At 48.5% G+C, this 14,800-nt stretch overlaps 1 protein-coding gene across 8 annotated transcripts in view; it reads left to right on the top strand.

Annotated features, from left to right (window-relative positions):
- The window catches only part of FAM169B (Protein), a 210,696-nt gene that overhangs the window by 98,057 nt on the left and 97,839 nt on the right, over positions 1-14,800 (top strand). For 2 of the 8 annotated variants that reach the window (XR_011439013.1, XR_011439025.1), the window contains 2 exons: positions 97-324; positions 1,745-1,841. The exons of 4 other annotated variants lie outside the window; for them this stretch is intronic. Coding sequence is in view for 1 of the 4 variants with exons in the window: in XM_070267716.1 (XP_070123817.1) it covers positions 97-245 (149 nt within the window). In the remaining 3 variants the exon portion in view is untranslated. Of the gene's footprint in view, positions 1-96; positions 364-1,744; positions 1,842-2,058; positions 2,281-14,800 lie in introns of those variants that run through there. 2 more of the 8 variants (XR_011439014.1, XM_070267716.1) reach the window with 2 other exon arrangements.

The following is a 14,800-nucleotide window of genomic DNA, read 5'->3' as shown; positions in this document are numbered from 1 at the left end:
GTGGCGACAGGCTATTTTCTTCTCCGGGGAAGCCTCTAATCTGATTGCATCCCTCTCATTCTTTTGTGTGTCTGTGCATCAATTCAACCGCGACAGGGAGTAAAAGGAAAAACACCACAGATTGGCAAGGGACCTGCAGAAGGCTCAGATGGAGGAATAACAATCTGCTGCGTTTGAGGACATCGGGGCTGGGCGCGAACGAGCGGGCATGTGGGCTGTGCGCAGCAGGCTGGGACCCGGTTTAGGGGCAACTCAAGGTCGGACGGAGCGCAGGACAGCTGTAGCGCCTGGGAACTTCGGAGACCCCACTGTGTGCGAGGCTCTGTGAGTGCTGGGGAGTAGGGGCGCCCCTTCCAGAGACCCCCAGGGGGTGGAGTCTCCTGATTGTGAGGCTGTAATAGTTGTAAACACAACTGCAGCAGCGAGGATGAAACGCTTACCCAGCCCGGCACTGTTCTAACAGAACCAACCCCTGCAGTCCCCACCACACCCCAGGAGGGTGGGACTGTTGCTCCCAGTTTACAGGTGAGGAAATAGAGTCCCAGAGAGGGGAGTCAGCCCACAGGGCAAGGAAGGGCAGAGGCAGCATTCACCAGTGGAACTTCTGATTCCAGAGCCTCTTGCCCACCAAGCTGGCAGCCCCAAGGGCCTCCAGGAGTGGTCCCACTGAGGAGGCTGTCCCTGTTGGGGCCTCTTGGGATTCGTCTGTTCTCATTGGCATCAGGGTCAAAGAGACGCCAGAGGTCCCAGTGCTCTGGGGCCACGTTCCTCCACTGGAGGCGCCCGTGTCCTCCAGAGCAGCTCCACAGGCTCTGGGGCTGCTGGAGGGAATCATATAACCACCACAGGGCACTGCTTCTATTTGACCGAGGAGGTCTAAAAGAGAGCGCCCAGGCCCCCAGGACTGCAGATGGGCACTGGTGAGGCTGCAGCTTGATTTATTATTTTTGATGAGGAAGATTGGCCCTGAGCTAACATCTGTTGCTAATCTTCCTCTTTATTATTATTTTTTCTCCCCAAAGCCCCAGTGCATAGTTGTACATCCTAGTTGTAAGTCCTTCTAGTTCTTTACGGGACGCCGTCACAACATGGCCTGATGAGCGGTGTGTAGGTCTGTGCCCAGGATTCCAACTGGCGAATCTAGGTCACTGAAGCTGAGCAAATTTAACCACTTGGCCACCAGGCCAGCCCCAGGCTGCAGCTTTAGAATCAGACTTCTTCCCAAGAAGGGAAACCTGGCCACAGGTGCAGGGGGGCAAGACCAGGCCTGGGAAAGCGGGAACCCCTGGATCAGGGCAAGCAGCCAGCCAGAGCCAGATATGTCCAGGGGAACCAGAGGGAAGACGAACTTGCAGGGAGCATGAAGTACAAGGGTAGGAAACAGAAACAGCTGTGTGGATGGTACCCCAAGAGCTGAGCGTGGCTCCCCAGAGGTGGTCTGGTCTCAGTGAGGCACTCCTGTCACCTGTCACCTGACTGCTCAAGCCCCAGGCCCCTCCCTTGCTTCCTGCACCAGGGCAAGCGCATCCGCTAGACCCATTAGGACCACTCCCAAGTCTTTACTCCAGCCTCCTTCAGCTCCGGCTTAAGTTTTTGTGAAACATGGTCTAATGTAGGTTTCCGATTTTGTACCTCCTCATAGGCTCCCCATTTCACTCTCTTATATCTTTTTGAACTTCTCCCTCCAACCTTGAAGAGTGAATTTACTTGCGACTTTTGGTTTGTCTTCTGCCTCCTCCTCCAGTCTGTCAGCTCCATGAGACTGTTGGTTTCCATACCCACTGGGCTAGGACCTAGAGAAGCTTCTGGAACATAACGGATACTGGAGAACATTGGAACAGGTACTCTCCTGGGCCCCACGCTGCCTCCTGCATCTCTACCTCTGCCCGCAGTCACTCAAAGATCAGATTTAAAAACCAACTTTTTGGAATGATTTTAAAATTTGGGATGATTTTAAAATTAACAAGAGTTGCAAAAAATACAAATAGTACAAGGAGCCTCCGTGTACGCTTTGCTCAGATTTGCTCTGGGTGTCATGTTGTTTCTGACCCGTTCTAGACTGGTGCATCATCTTGGCCCTTCAATCCTGAAGATTTCAGCGTGTGTTTCCTGAGAATGGAGCTGATCTCTTATGTCATCACAGTTATCAACATCATCGATTTTCGTTGACACCATACTTTCCTCTAATCTACTGTCTGTATTCTAATTTTGTCACTTGACCTAATAATGTCCTTTAGAACATGTCCCCTGTGATACATCCAGTCAAGGGGCAGATGCTGCGTTTAGTTGTCTTGTCTCTGCAGACCCCTTAATCTGGAACGTTTCCACAACATTTCTTTCTTTTATGACAGTGACATTTTCCAAGCACATAGTACCTCTGCTTTATTTTTTTTTTTCCAGTGGAATGTTCTTTATTTTGTGCTTGTCTGGTGCTGCCTCGTGGTCATGCTGGGGCACAGTGCTCCTCCTCAGGTGTGAAAGCTGGAGGCAGATTTAAATTCAGAACCTTCCTCACGTGCCGTCTCCCAGCTCCAGCCAGTTCTGTTTCTCTGCTCCCACAGGATCCGTGCAAATGCTGTAGCACCAAGAGGTGGCTCTTTTTCAATGTGAGCTCTGAAAAAAAAGGCTTTCCTGTCAGTTGTGGTGAGGCGACCTGAACGAGCCCCGTGGCTTCTGGTGGGAAGGCCTGACTTCAAGCCGGAGCAGCGCCGGCGGCCCCCACGCTTCCCAAAGGCACTTTCTCTGTTCTCACCACCAAGGCCGTGCTGTGAAGTCCCCCAGGAGCAGATCCGGGCTGGGAACAATCCCCCTTTTACCTCCTTGGCCGTGTTGCTGTGTAGTTCTGAAAACACTCCACCGCGTGTAATGCCGCAGACGGCAGGGCTTGGGAAGGGACCACTTGGAAGGCTCGGTCGCATGGGGAGTGCTGCTAAAATGCTAATGTCCCAAGAAGAGGGGACATTGGAAGCCATCGCTGGCCATGGGCTCCTGGAGATGACCCACTAACTGAGTGTCACTGGGAAGGGCATCGTGGAGAGCTGGACCACAGGGCCCCGGGGCTGCAGCAGTGACACCCTTGAAAGTGGCCTTTTCTGCGTGGTCCTTGCTGGTGCCAGAAAAGAAAAAAAGACACATCTTTTTCGATGCTTTAAACTGTCCATGGGGAAGGCAGCCTGGGGAGGTGGAAACAGAGCCCACATTTGGGTCTTGGGGTCAAATCTTGGTTCTACCTCTGATGCCTGTGGAGCCTTAACTGCTCCCAAGCCTCTTCTGTGTTCGAAGTTTGTAGCAATGATAGAAGAGAGAATGTGTGCACCGGGTGTTGTGTTTGCACACAGTTGTGCTTCCAAAGTGTGGTGTCCTTTCTCCTTCCTGCTCCTGGCTGCCTTCTCCGCTCACTCCTCCAGCACTGAGATGAGGAGGGACCTAACAGATGGCAGAGGGTCTGGCTGTGCCGCCATGACCCAGGCCCAAGTGGGCACAGGCATCTGCAAATGCTGGTGCTCTGGCATTTTTTCTTTTCTTTTCTTCTTTCTTTCTTTTTGGTGAGGAAGATTGGCCCTGAGCTAACATCTGTTGCCAATCCTCTTCTTGCTTGATGAAGATGGTCTCTGAGCTAACATCTGTGCCAGTCTTCCTCTATTTTGTATCTGGGATGCTGCCACAGTGTGGCCTGATGAGCAGTGTGTAGGTCTGTGCCCAGGATCTGAACCTATGAACCCTAGGCCACCAAAGCAGAATGCACAAACGCAACCACTATGCCGCTGGACTGGCCCCGTGGCATTTTTGACTGTTACTGGTTTGGCATTGTTTTGAGGGTACCCAGGATGTGTGTTGATCAGATATAGTAAGGCATGCAGACATGGAAATGAGGATTGTCATGGAGAAGAGTTTTATCAGATTCACTGTTCCGTAGAACACAGGAGGCACAGTGCCCTAGGCAGGGCAATGCGGGGAAGCACCAGGGTTGGTCAGGGGGCAGAGGGAGTGAGGGGGAATCGTGGGCGAGGGCCTTTATTGTGGTTTCCATAGAAGGAAACAGCAAGGCAAGGTAAGCAGGCTTAGGACAGGCTAGTTTGGATAATTTCGGGATTCTGGGGTTTAGAGGCTGTCCCTGGCTGTCTAGAACCCAGCCCTGGGGTGAAGTGGGCAGGTGGAGAGTGGCTTTGAGGATGTGAGCCCATGGAGGAAGCGTCTGGGGAGTGGGCTCTGGATTGGCTGGTTTGCATGTGGAAGGATTCTCGGTGCCATGGAGTTGTTTACTGTCTCTAGGAATTGGCTAACTCTGGAAGAGGCGGTCCCTCCAGGGTCAGCAAGGCCTGGATATCAAAGCATCAGCATACAGACAATGACAGACATGGTCAATACAGGACCTTCCATCCCCGGGAAGGAGGAAAGTCTAACTTTGGGGATCCCACCAATGAGGCTGTTCTCTGGTCCCTCACAGCCTTGGCTTGCCTTTGTGGTCTTCTAGAATGCGTGCTCCATTGCCACAAGTAAAAACTTCGTGGGTGACTGCAGACGCTGGACTTTTCATTCAAATACAGATACTTCCAGAGTTACAGAAACCTTGGCAGGCAGAGCCGTGCTTGTGGACCCCTTGTCAACAGCCTCTCTTCAATCCGTTTCTTGCTCCATCAGTCAGCCAGCGCAGTCGCCAGGGATGCTGGCCTGGGGTGCATGGGAGGGTGATGCCCAGGAAAACGATGACCCCCCTGGAAGAGGGTTGCGTGCACACTTTGCATCCCAGTGTGTCTTGCTGGAGTTTGTGTTCTTTCAGAAGAAACTTGGAAGGGGGAGGAAGGATTGTACAGATCAGTCTGGAACGGAAGAGTTCAGAACTCACCGAGTTGTGTTTGCAACTGGGAATGAGACCATCCTGCCACCAGCTCCAGCGCTGAGCAGCAGTGTCAAGTGGCCCTGCATGTTAGTTCCTGTGTGTGCATACATGCCTGAGTGTGTGTGTGTGCACGCATAGGCTGTGGGGTGGTCAGACCTGTGTGGCTTTTATCGATAAAGGTGAAGGTCAGCGTCCAAGGTCACTTGTGGGCCCCACTTGTGAGCACACTTCGGGTGGAGAAGGAGGACCTCCTTTTTTGTGGCTCTCTGGCTGGAGACAAGGGGCTACTGATTAGGAGCGATGCTGCCTGATGTGCTGGGAGGGGCATCCGGCTAGATATCAACAACCGTGCTTGGATTGATAAAAGTTTGGAGGTTATAACTCTTTGACAGAGAGACTACAGCACGCTGGTCAAGACAAAATTAGTAATGCCCCTTCATCCAGCGTTTAGGTTTCTCCAGAGAATGTGCCCCCACTCCGTCCCTCCTTTTTCTGCTCTCATCCCTCCCTTCCATACCTGCTGTGAGCCAGTCAGTGTGTCTTAGGCACTGGGGACAAAGAACGGGCAAGAAAAGGCCCAGTGCCCACCTGGATGGAGTTTATAATCTCTTGATCGCAGCGTTATTAACATTTTGGGCCAGATGATTCTTTGTTGTGGGGGCCGTCCTGTGCACTGTAAGGTGTTCAGCAGCACCCTTGGTCTCTACCTGCTAGATGCCAGGTGCACCTCCCCTCTTTCCACAGTTTTGATAATAAAAAAATGTCTCCAGAGAGGCTGGCCCCGTGGCCGAGTGGTTAAGTTCACGCGCTCCGCTGCAGGCGGCCCAGTGTTTCGTTGGTTCGAATCCTGGGCGTGGACATGGCACTACTCATCAGACCACGCTGAGGCAGCGTCCCACATGCCACAACTAGCAGGACCCACAAAGAATAATATACAACTATGTACTGGGAGGCTTTGGGGAGAAAAAGGAAAAAAATAAAATCTTAAAAAAAAAATGTCTCCAGACATCACCCAATGTCTCCTGGGTGACACAGATCACTCTAGTGAGAACCACTGATGGAGTGGGAGACAGACGGCCAAATGAGCCTGTACCACACAGCTTACATAGCATGGGAAGGACTTCGGGGGGGCTCCATTCAGGGGGTCACAGAGTCAGGGCAGGGGGGCTGGCAGTCAGTGCTTAGTATATGCCTGTTGAGAATTGACCACAGGTCCCCCAAAAAATCCAGTCAAGAGAAGACCTGTATTAATATCATGGGATTGTCATGGATGCTCTTAATTGGCACCATCCAAAACAAGTAGGTGGCGGAATCGGTGAGTAAGATAAAGAATAAAGTGATGTTCTCTGTTCCTCTATTTTGGCCTGTCCTGCCCCTGGAAATGACAGCCATGTAGGAGAGTGAGTTCATTTGGTGGCAGCCTAGAATCGGAACTTTTTCTACTTTTCGAATAAACTGGAGTTCCCTCAGTGTTTCTGTGGCCCCTTGAAGGAGCAGCAAAGGAGAGTGTGCAAATGGATTTCTTTGTGCCTGATCCTGGGGGCCAGCCTCAGCTTTTACCAAACGTTTGGCTGTATCTGGCTCTTGGCAAGGCATAGGCATCTGCTGCCTGTGATGTCCAGCAGAAGAGTATCATCTGATTCAAGCATCCTTCTCAGAAGACGCTGTCAACACCCCCGCTTCTTCCTCCTGTGTCCAGCTGAGTTCCTTTCTCTCTGCTTAGCTCCAAGGTGTTGATGAGTCAATCAATGTGGTGCTTGCAGTTGTCTCTCAGCTGGGAATTCTGATGAGGCGGCTGTGTGCCCATGGGCGTGCGTGCGTGCGAACCAGATCTTTAGTCAACACACACTTGGTTAAAGTGCTATAAGATGCTGCTGCAAAGGATTTTAGCTTGCTCATCTGACCATTGAATGAGGCCACGCCTGCTCCAGGTTTCTCAAATGGTCAAGGGTAACTGCAAGCATTTTAGAAAACAAAGCATCAAAATGGAAACTTTCTAGTGTAACAAGACATGATTTGGCCATTTCAATCTTTGAAATGACAAGTTTAGAAGCCCCTTTAAGTGAAATCATTTTATAAGAAGCCATTTTTGAGAAGATATTCTTTAAAAGGAAAACTGTTCTAAATACCAAAACTAACAACGTGATGATGACATTTATGATGACAACGACAGGTCCACGTAATTTCCATTTCCAAAGGCTTTTGGGTCCTTCTCAATCACTCGGGCTCCAAACTTTGGAACAAGCTTTGCGATCTTCCTTTCCTACGCCTCTCATGGTCAACCAGTTACCAAGATCCCTAGCATTTCCATCTTTCATCACTCATGGGTGTTCCTGTCTTTTCTGTTTCCATCACCCTCGTTCAGCAACTCCATGTCCTTCCTAAACTTTGGCAAGGGCTGTTCAACAGGTCTCCTTGCTCCCTGCATTTTATCATTCATCTTCCAACTATTTCTTGAACATCCCAGTGTATTAGTTTTCTATTGCTGTGTAACAAATTACCCCAAAACATATTGGCTGAAATCAACATTTATTATCTCACACGGTTTCTGAGAGTCAGGAATTTGGAAGCATCATAGCTGGGTGGTTCTGGCTCAGGGTTTTTTGTGAGGTAGCAGCCAAGATATTGGCTGGAGTCACAGTCATCTGAAGGCTTGACTGGGGCTGGAGGACCCACTTCAAAGATGGCGCACTCACACGGCTGTTGGTGGGAGGCCTCAGTTTCTCACCACATGGGTCTCTCCATAGTGCTGCTTGAGTGTCCTCACAACATGGTGGCTAGCATCCCTGTGAGCAGATGGTCCACGAGAGAGAGCAAGGGGGAGGATGCACTGCCTTTTGAGACCTAGTCTTGGATGTCTGATATCACTTCTTCCTCCCAATTCTATTTGTTAGAAGCCAGCTCTTACTTTATTTTAGGAGAGGGGAATTAGTTCCCACCTTTCTTTTGAGGAAGACTGGCCCTGAGCTAACATCTGTGCCCATCTTCCTCTACTTTGTATGTGGGATGCCTACCACAGCATGGCTTGCCAAGCGGTGCCATGTCTGCACCCAGAATCTGAACTGGTGAATCCTGGGCTGCTGAAGAGGATCGTGTGAACTTAACTGCTGCGCCACTGGACTGGCCCCAGTTCCCACCTTTTGAAGGGAGCAATTTTGAGGAATTTCTGGACATATTTTAAAATCACCACATCCCTTATGTAAATGTAACTTTCTGTGTTTTTAAGGAAGTTAGTCTGTAAGGTACTTCCATGTTGGTTTATCCTACTCTAGACAGACAAGCTGCCAGCATAAGTCACCCAGTCCTGTCAGATCTTTGCTTAGACATCTTCAAGTTTTCAGGAAATGATGTTTGTAAAATGGACAGCCACATGCAAAAATAATTAAATTAGACCACAATCACAACTATACACAAAAATTCACTCAAAATGGATTAAAAACTTGATTATAAGACCTGAAACCACAAAATTCCTGGAAGAAAACATAGGCAGTATGCTCTATGACATCAGTCTTAGCAGTATCTTTTTGAATATCTCTCCTCAGGCAAGGAAAACAAAAGCAAGAATAAATAAATGAGACTACATCAAACTAAAAGGCTTCTGCACAGCAAATGAAACCATCAACAAAATGAAAAGGCAACCTACTGATTGGGAGAAGATATTCACAAATCATACATCCAATAAAGGGTTAATATCCAAAATATATAAAGAACTCATACAACTCAACAACAAAGAATCAAACAACCCAATTAAAAAATGGGCAGAGGATCTGAACAGATATTTTTCCAAAGAAGACATATAGGCAGCTAAGAGACACATTAAAACATGTTCAACCACACTATTTATTAGGGAAATGCAAATCAAAACCACAATGATATATCACCTGACACCTGTCCTAATGGCTATTATTAAAAAGACAAGAAATAACAAGTGTTGGAGAGGATGTGGAGAAAAGAGAACCCTCATACACTGCTGGTGGGAATGTAAATTGGTGCAGCCACGATGGAAAACAGTATGGAGATTCTTCAAAGAATTAAGACTAGAAATACCATATGATCCAGCTATTCTACTTCTGGGTATTTATCCAAAGAACATTCAAACACTAATTCAAAAATATATGTGCACCCCTATGTCCATTGCAGCATTATTTACAATAACCAATACTTGGAAACAACCTAAATGTCCATCAATTGATGAATGGATAAAGAAGATGTGGTATATATGCACAATGGAATACTACTCAGCCATAAAAAAGAATGAAATCTTGCCATTTGTGACAACATGGATGGAACTCGAGGGTAGTATGCTAAGTCAAATGTACAAAGACAAATACCATATGACTTCACTCTTATGGAAGATAAACAAACAAACAAACACATAAATCCAGAGAACAGATTGGGGGTTACCAGAGGAGAAGGATATGGGGGGGAGTGAAAGGGGTAAAAGGGTGTATGTGTACAGTGATGGATGGAAACTAGACTTTTGGTGGTTAGCACCATGTAATGTATACAGAAGTCAAATTATAATGATGTACACCTGAAATCTATATAATGATTTAAACCACTGTTACCTCAATACACAAATTAATTAATTAAAACAAAACCCTTCAGGGACTACCCCTTGCCTATAGGATTCAGCTCAAAGTCCTCCAGCCCCTAGCTTTCCAGGCTCCTAACCATACCTTCCCTAAGAACATTCCACTTTCTGCCCCACCTGACGACTTGCTCTTCTCTGAACGCATCCTGGCTTCCCCATCCTTCTGCCTCCACTCATTCCCATCACCCTCTAAACTCCTGCCCCTCCTTTACCCCTGTTTTTAATCACTAAGCCTGTGGATTTTACTTTCTTAATTTATTTCAGACATTGGTCCCCACTGCTCTGTCTCTCCTCCCAGGTCAGACACAGGGTCTCTCATCAGTACTCCTGCAAGAGCCCTCTGGACTCTCCCTATTTTTATCTACTTCCTCACCAGTTTCTATAGATACGGTTGCCCTGTAACCCATCTAAAGTACAGATCTGACCATGTGCTTTCCTTGCTTAAAATCCTTCCCTGCCTTCACTCAGGGCTAGATAGCGTCCAGCTTCCTTCTGTGGTGCCCAAGACCTTCCGCCCCCAGCCCCCAGCCTGCTTCTCCGGGCTGCTCTCATGCCCACGTCCTGTTCTCGCAGCACCACATCTCTTACTGTTATCTTCCCACCAGGCAGTTCCCCACCTTTGCTCCTGTCCTTGTTTCCCTTTGGCTGGTGGGATGAAGGAGTAGGGAGAAAGGAAGCAACGCCATAGGAGCCCCTGTGAATGTAAGCCCCAAGAGTCCAAAAATATCTTGGGGAGCACTGAACTTTCCACCTGGCAAGGAACAGGGCCCCCCAGTCAACTTTATGTGGGCCTCAGAGGATGGGGTTACATGTAGATCCTGATACCAAGGTGCTAATTAAACTCCCTAATGATTTTGACCTGGAAAACGAGGTCCTTTCCTGAGCGCCCTGCAAGCCTGGCAGAGCCGGCGGGTATTGCTGCTGCTAATAACTCACAGCCGTACCTGGCAGAGTAATATGCCCGGAGGAGTTTCTGCTGCCTTGTGCATGTTTAAACTCACTTCCAAATTAGGGAAAGAAGCACTTTGTCACCCCCATGCAAGAATCCAATTGTTTTGAGGCTTTTCATCCTGTTCTTGCCCAACACAGGCGGTATTGTGATAGGATGTGCATGCTCGATTGATGTGAATACTGCTGACTTTTAACGAGAGCAGCGAGGAAATTCTGAGCTTCCCCACCTTTTGCTAAATGAAAAATAGAGCTGTCTTCTGTGATGATCCCTGCTTCCGCGCTGAGCTGCTAGATCTCGGGAGGGGTTTGATGCTGTGCCTTCCAGTCATCCTTGTGGCACTGCTGTCCAGGGCTGGTGTGAATGGAGCTTACTAGATGTCCCCTCTTGTAGCACGTGGTGTTCATTAGTGCTATCCACTAAATATTTCCCTTTCTTCCCACTCTAGGCTCATGCTGTGACTGCACTTTCTGCCCCTCTGTGGTTGGCTGGTGCCAAGTAATTAGTTCAGGCCAATGATTGTACATGGACCATGTCACCCACAGACTGGACATTTAATTGCAAATGTGAGATCCTCTAGAGCTCTCTTTCTCTGGGGCACCAGTGACCAGCACCAATTGAGATGATAAGTTTTTAGTAAGCCTGGATCTCCAAGCGGAGTCCCCTTGTTGACCTACAAAGGACATGTGACACAATTTTTAACCTACTGAGATTTTGGAGTTGTTTGTTACCACAGCACATCCTAGTGTAGCCTGACCGATACATCATGTTGACATTTTTGGCAACTTAATATTTGCCGTAACTTCATTTACACAGAGGCAGTGAGTGCCTTTGCCTTTCCTGGTTTATCAGTTTTGAGTTTATCAGCTCAAGAATTCCTTGAGGGAATTTTCACTGATGGCCTATTGGATGGTCAGGATTTATTATCCTTTTCAAGACTGGGAAGAGAGAAGTTGTGGTCTACTATTTTTGGCACCACAGCCCAGCGGTCTGCTATCTTAGAATGACCCTGGCGTTCTCCGTGAGGTTAACCTTCCCTGGCTTGATGACAGATACCCCAGCTTTGGCCATGCCATTGCAGAACTTGGTTAATCCCAACAATGTATTGAGTGCCAACTGTGTGCCAGCATAGCAGTGAGAATACCTTATCTCGAATTCTCAGTATAGCTCTATCAGGGAGGCGTATAGTATTCCTATTTCTCAGATGATAGAACTGAGGCAAGAAGAGGCTAAATAGCTTGCCTAAACTCACTTTGCTAGTGGAGCCAAGATTTGGACTGAGCTCTGGGCGTAAAAGTCTTTGTACTTTTTATTGCATCGACCCAATTATCGTTTGCAAACTTCTAGGAAAGGGAAGTAAGGTGCCCCTTTCCTTTGGGCTGTTATCCTTGGGGATATTAGCACCTTGATACTCTGTGTTTTGTGGGATGCTACATTTTCATTTATTCATTCAATCACTGGCTCATTCACTCACTCACACACTCATTCATAAATTCATTCACTCATTCATAAATCCACTCATTTGTAAGTTCACTCATTCATTCACTCATTCAGTAGGTTTTGTTAAGACTCTATTATGTTCTTGGTTTTGTTTGGGGCTAGGATTTAGATGTGAACTGGTTATGATTCCCACCCTCAAACTCAATGGACCCACAGCCTTGAGGGAATAGCAATATAGAGACTCACAGAAAGTGTCACAGATACACCCAGGGAAGTATGGGCAGCCTGAGGAGGTGGCTTCCAGTGTAGACTGGGTATTGAGTTGTGTCATGGCTGACTTCCTGGAGGAGGTGATACCAGAAATCATTTTAGAGGTTTCATCTTCTCTTTGTCTTTGATAATCTTTCACTGTTTGCCCTCTCACCCCACACCCCATCCCACTAACTCCATAGCCTGAGGGTCAATGTCATTATCACCAGTCATGATCCTTCTGTTTCTGAAGATCACAATCTCAATGGCTTCTGTATTCCATCCTCTTCCCCTGGCAGGTGCTTGGCCCCTGCTGTTCCCCTGGCCTGACCTCAGAGTCATCATTTCCCGCTTCCCCCCGCATGGAGAAGTTGGGTGGCCCCTCCTAAAGAGTGAAGGTATAGCATCCTAGCTCTTTGGGGCATGAAGAGATTTCCCCCAAGTTTGGCCTGTCGCTTGCTCTTAATGGCTTGGTGATGCTTGCAGAGCCAGCCAGCAGAAAAATGAACAGAACCCTCTGATTCTGCCCTGCGAAGATGGCTGGGGTATTTTGAGCAGAAACAGCTTACAGCTCTGGGGGAAAAAAACGTAATTCTCGTGTATGAAAAGCAAGAGCCAGAGTTACCATGTTCACTTCTTGTTTTTAAAGCCCCCACAGGCCGAGTCACATATCTGGGTCAGAGGGTCTATTGATTACCTGTCAGGGCCTGAGGTGTGGGTAATCAATAACACTAACCTACAGGAAAGGTGGCCTAGAATGCAGAAACCCCATCACATTGACCCTCCGTGTTTTCTAGTCTGTAAGTGCTTTGTGGGAAAACAAAACTCTCCAAACTAGAGCCACGAATGCCCCAAATTGTGACAATGTTCCTACAACCCAAGGCTTTGGAAATGGCGCCCCACCCCCTGCAAATGAACCAAAGGCAGGTTGTTTGCTTGGTCTCCCAGAGCTTAAACAGCCAAGGGCGTGCAGGGGGGCAGGGAAGACACAGTATTGCGACAGGGGCTTCCTGGGGAAGAGAAAAGAGAGACTAAGAGGGATTTTGTCAGAGGGTCCGTATGACCGATGAAGGGCCCAGTGATGGAGGAGGCTGGCTTTGCCTGGATCGGCTTGTGACGCTCCCCACATGAATGACTTTCTTTTTGGAGAGGTGCCACATGGCAAGTGTTGGCTTCTTATCATGGTCTGCCAGGTGTCTGGTCTAGGGTTCGTGTTGAGAAAAGCCAATGTCACAGCAGCTGCAGTGGCTCTTGGAATCACTTACCCAGCATCCAGTCCCCCTTCATCCATCCTAAGGGCCCCCAACTTTGTTCAGTGTGTCCTCTCCTGTGGGAGGCAGGAAATGTGGCTGGGGAATCAGCATGTAGCAGCTTACCCCTGGTGGCTGAGCTGAGTCGAGGGGTGAGCATAGGACCTACGTCGGCCCCATGTGAAAAGTTCCAGAGTCTGCTGTTGGAGGAGGATTCTCTCTCTTGCAGCTCACCTGTTTGATGGAGGGCTGCTGCTGGCAGCCATCTTTGGACCTCCAGGGGACCAGTGTTAAGATGATGATGACTGTGGAGTACAATCTTTACAGACACCATAGGACAAATCAATGCCCTAGCTGGATGCCCTGTTACAGGAAATAATCAATGTCTATATTTTAAAGCCAGTTTGAATCAGGGATGTCTGTTGCCTGGAGTTGAAAACATCCAAGCTGGGCAGTGGCAGATATTGTGGGTATAGCTGTGGTCCTGGATTGTGGCCAAAAATTATGCTGGTTAACCTTATAAAAACCCACAGTTTGGGCCACTGGGTGTGGGGAGGGAATTTGAATTACGTGTCGCCCCTAGGGAAGCCAATGGGGCTAATGACAGCTCTCTTGATGAAGGGTCTTGGTGGGCAGTGCTCCTGGGGAGGGAGCGCGGACGTTGGGTGCTGCAGACCTGGCTGAGCCAGTTAAGACAGTCAAATGATCAACAATACCAGTTCCATGTGGGCGACACTCTGTAATGATTTGTCATTCCATGACTGATGGAAATTATGCTTAATGGAGCTTTTAAATGCTTTCTTCTCTAGAGAATGGTGGTAACACATAGTCAGACTTCAGCCTTCCAGGGCCTTCGGGTATCAAGAACTGCGAACCCGGAAGCCCAGGAGGAGAGGGAGGCTTCTCAGGGGACGACGGAAGGAGCGATCCCAGGGCAACTCATCCCCCACTTCAAAATCATCAGTTAGAACCACAGACTCCTGGCCCCAGGCCTACAAAAGTCAACTCTCCTGGGGTGGGGCTCAGGATTCTGTGTTTTTAACAAGTGTTTCCAGAAGGTCTTTTTTTTTGGTAGGTGAAGTTTTTGGACTATTGCTTTGAGGGCTCATCAGTGACAGGAGCAGCAGGGAGGAGCTGAAGATGACAGGCAGGATCCTGTTGGGAAGGAAGAGAGTAATGGGCTTGACTGAGGGGTTAACTGTGTGTGTGAGAGTGTGTGTGGGAGCGTGTATATGAGAGTGTGGGTGTGTAAGAGTGTGAGTGTGATTGTGTGTCAAAGAGTGAGTGTGTGAAAGAGTATGTGTGCAAGAATTCTTGTGTGAGTGTGAATGTGTGAGAGTGTGAGTGAGAGTGTGTGTGTGTGTGTCTGAAGTAACTGGAGACAAGGAGGCTGACGGAGGCAACCAACAGAGGCCTGGAGATTTGAAGAAGCGACAAGGGTGACACGATGTGCCGAGAAATGAGGAGCCCCGGAAGGG

This window comes from Equus caballus, chromosome 1 (genome assembly GCF_041296265.1).
Source record: "Equus caballus isolate H_3958 breed thoroughbred chromosome 1, TB-T2T, whole genome shotgun sequence".
Lineage (NCBI taxonomy): Eukaryota > Metazoa > Chordata > Mammalia > Perissodactyla > Equidae > Equus > Equus caballus.
This window is presented reverse-complemented; position numbering and strand designations above follow the sequence as displayed.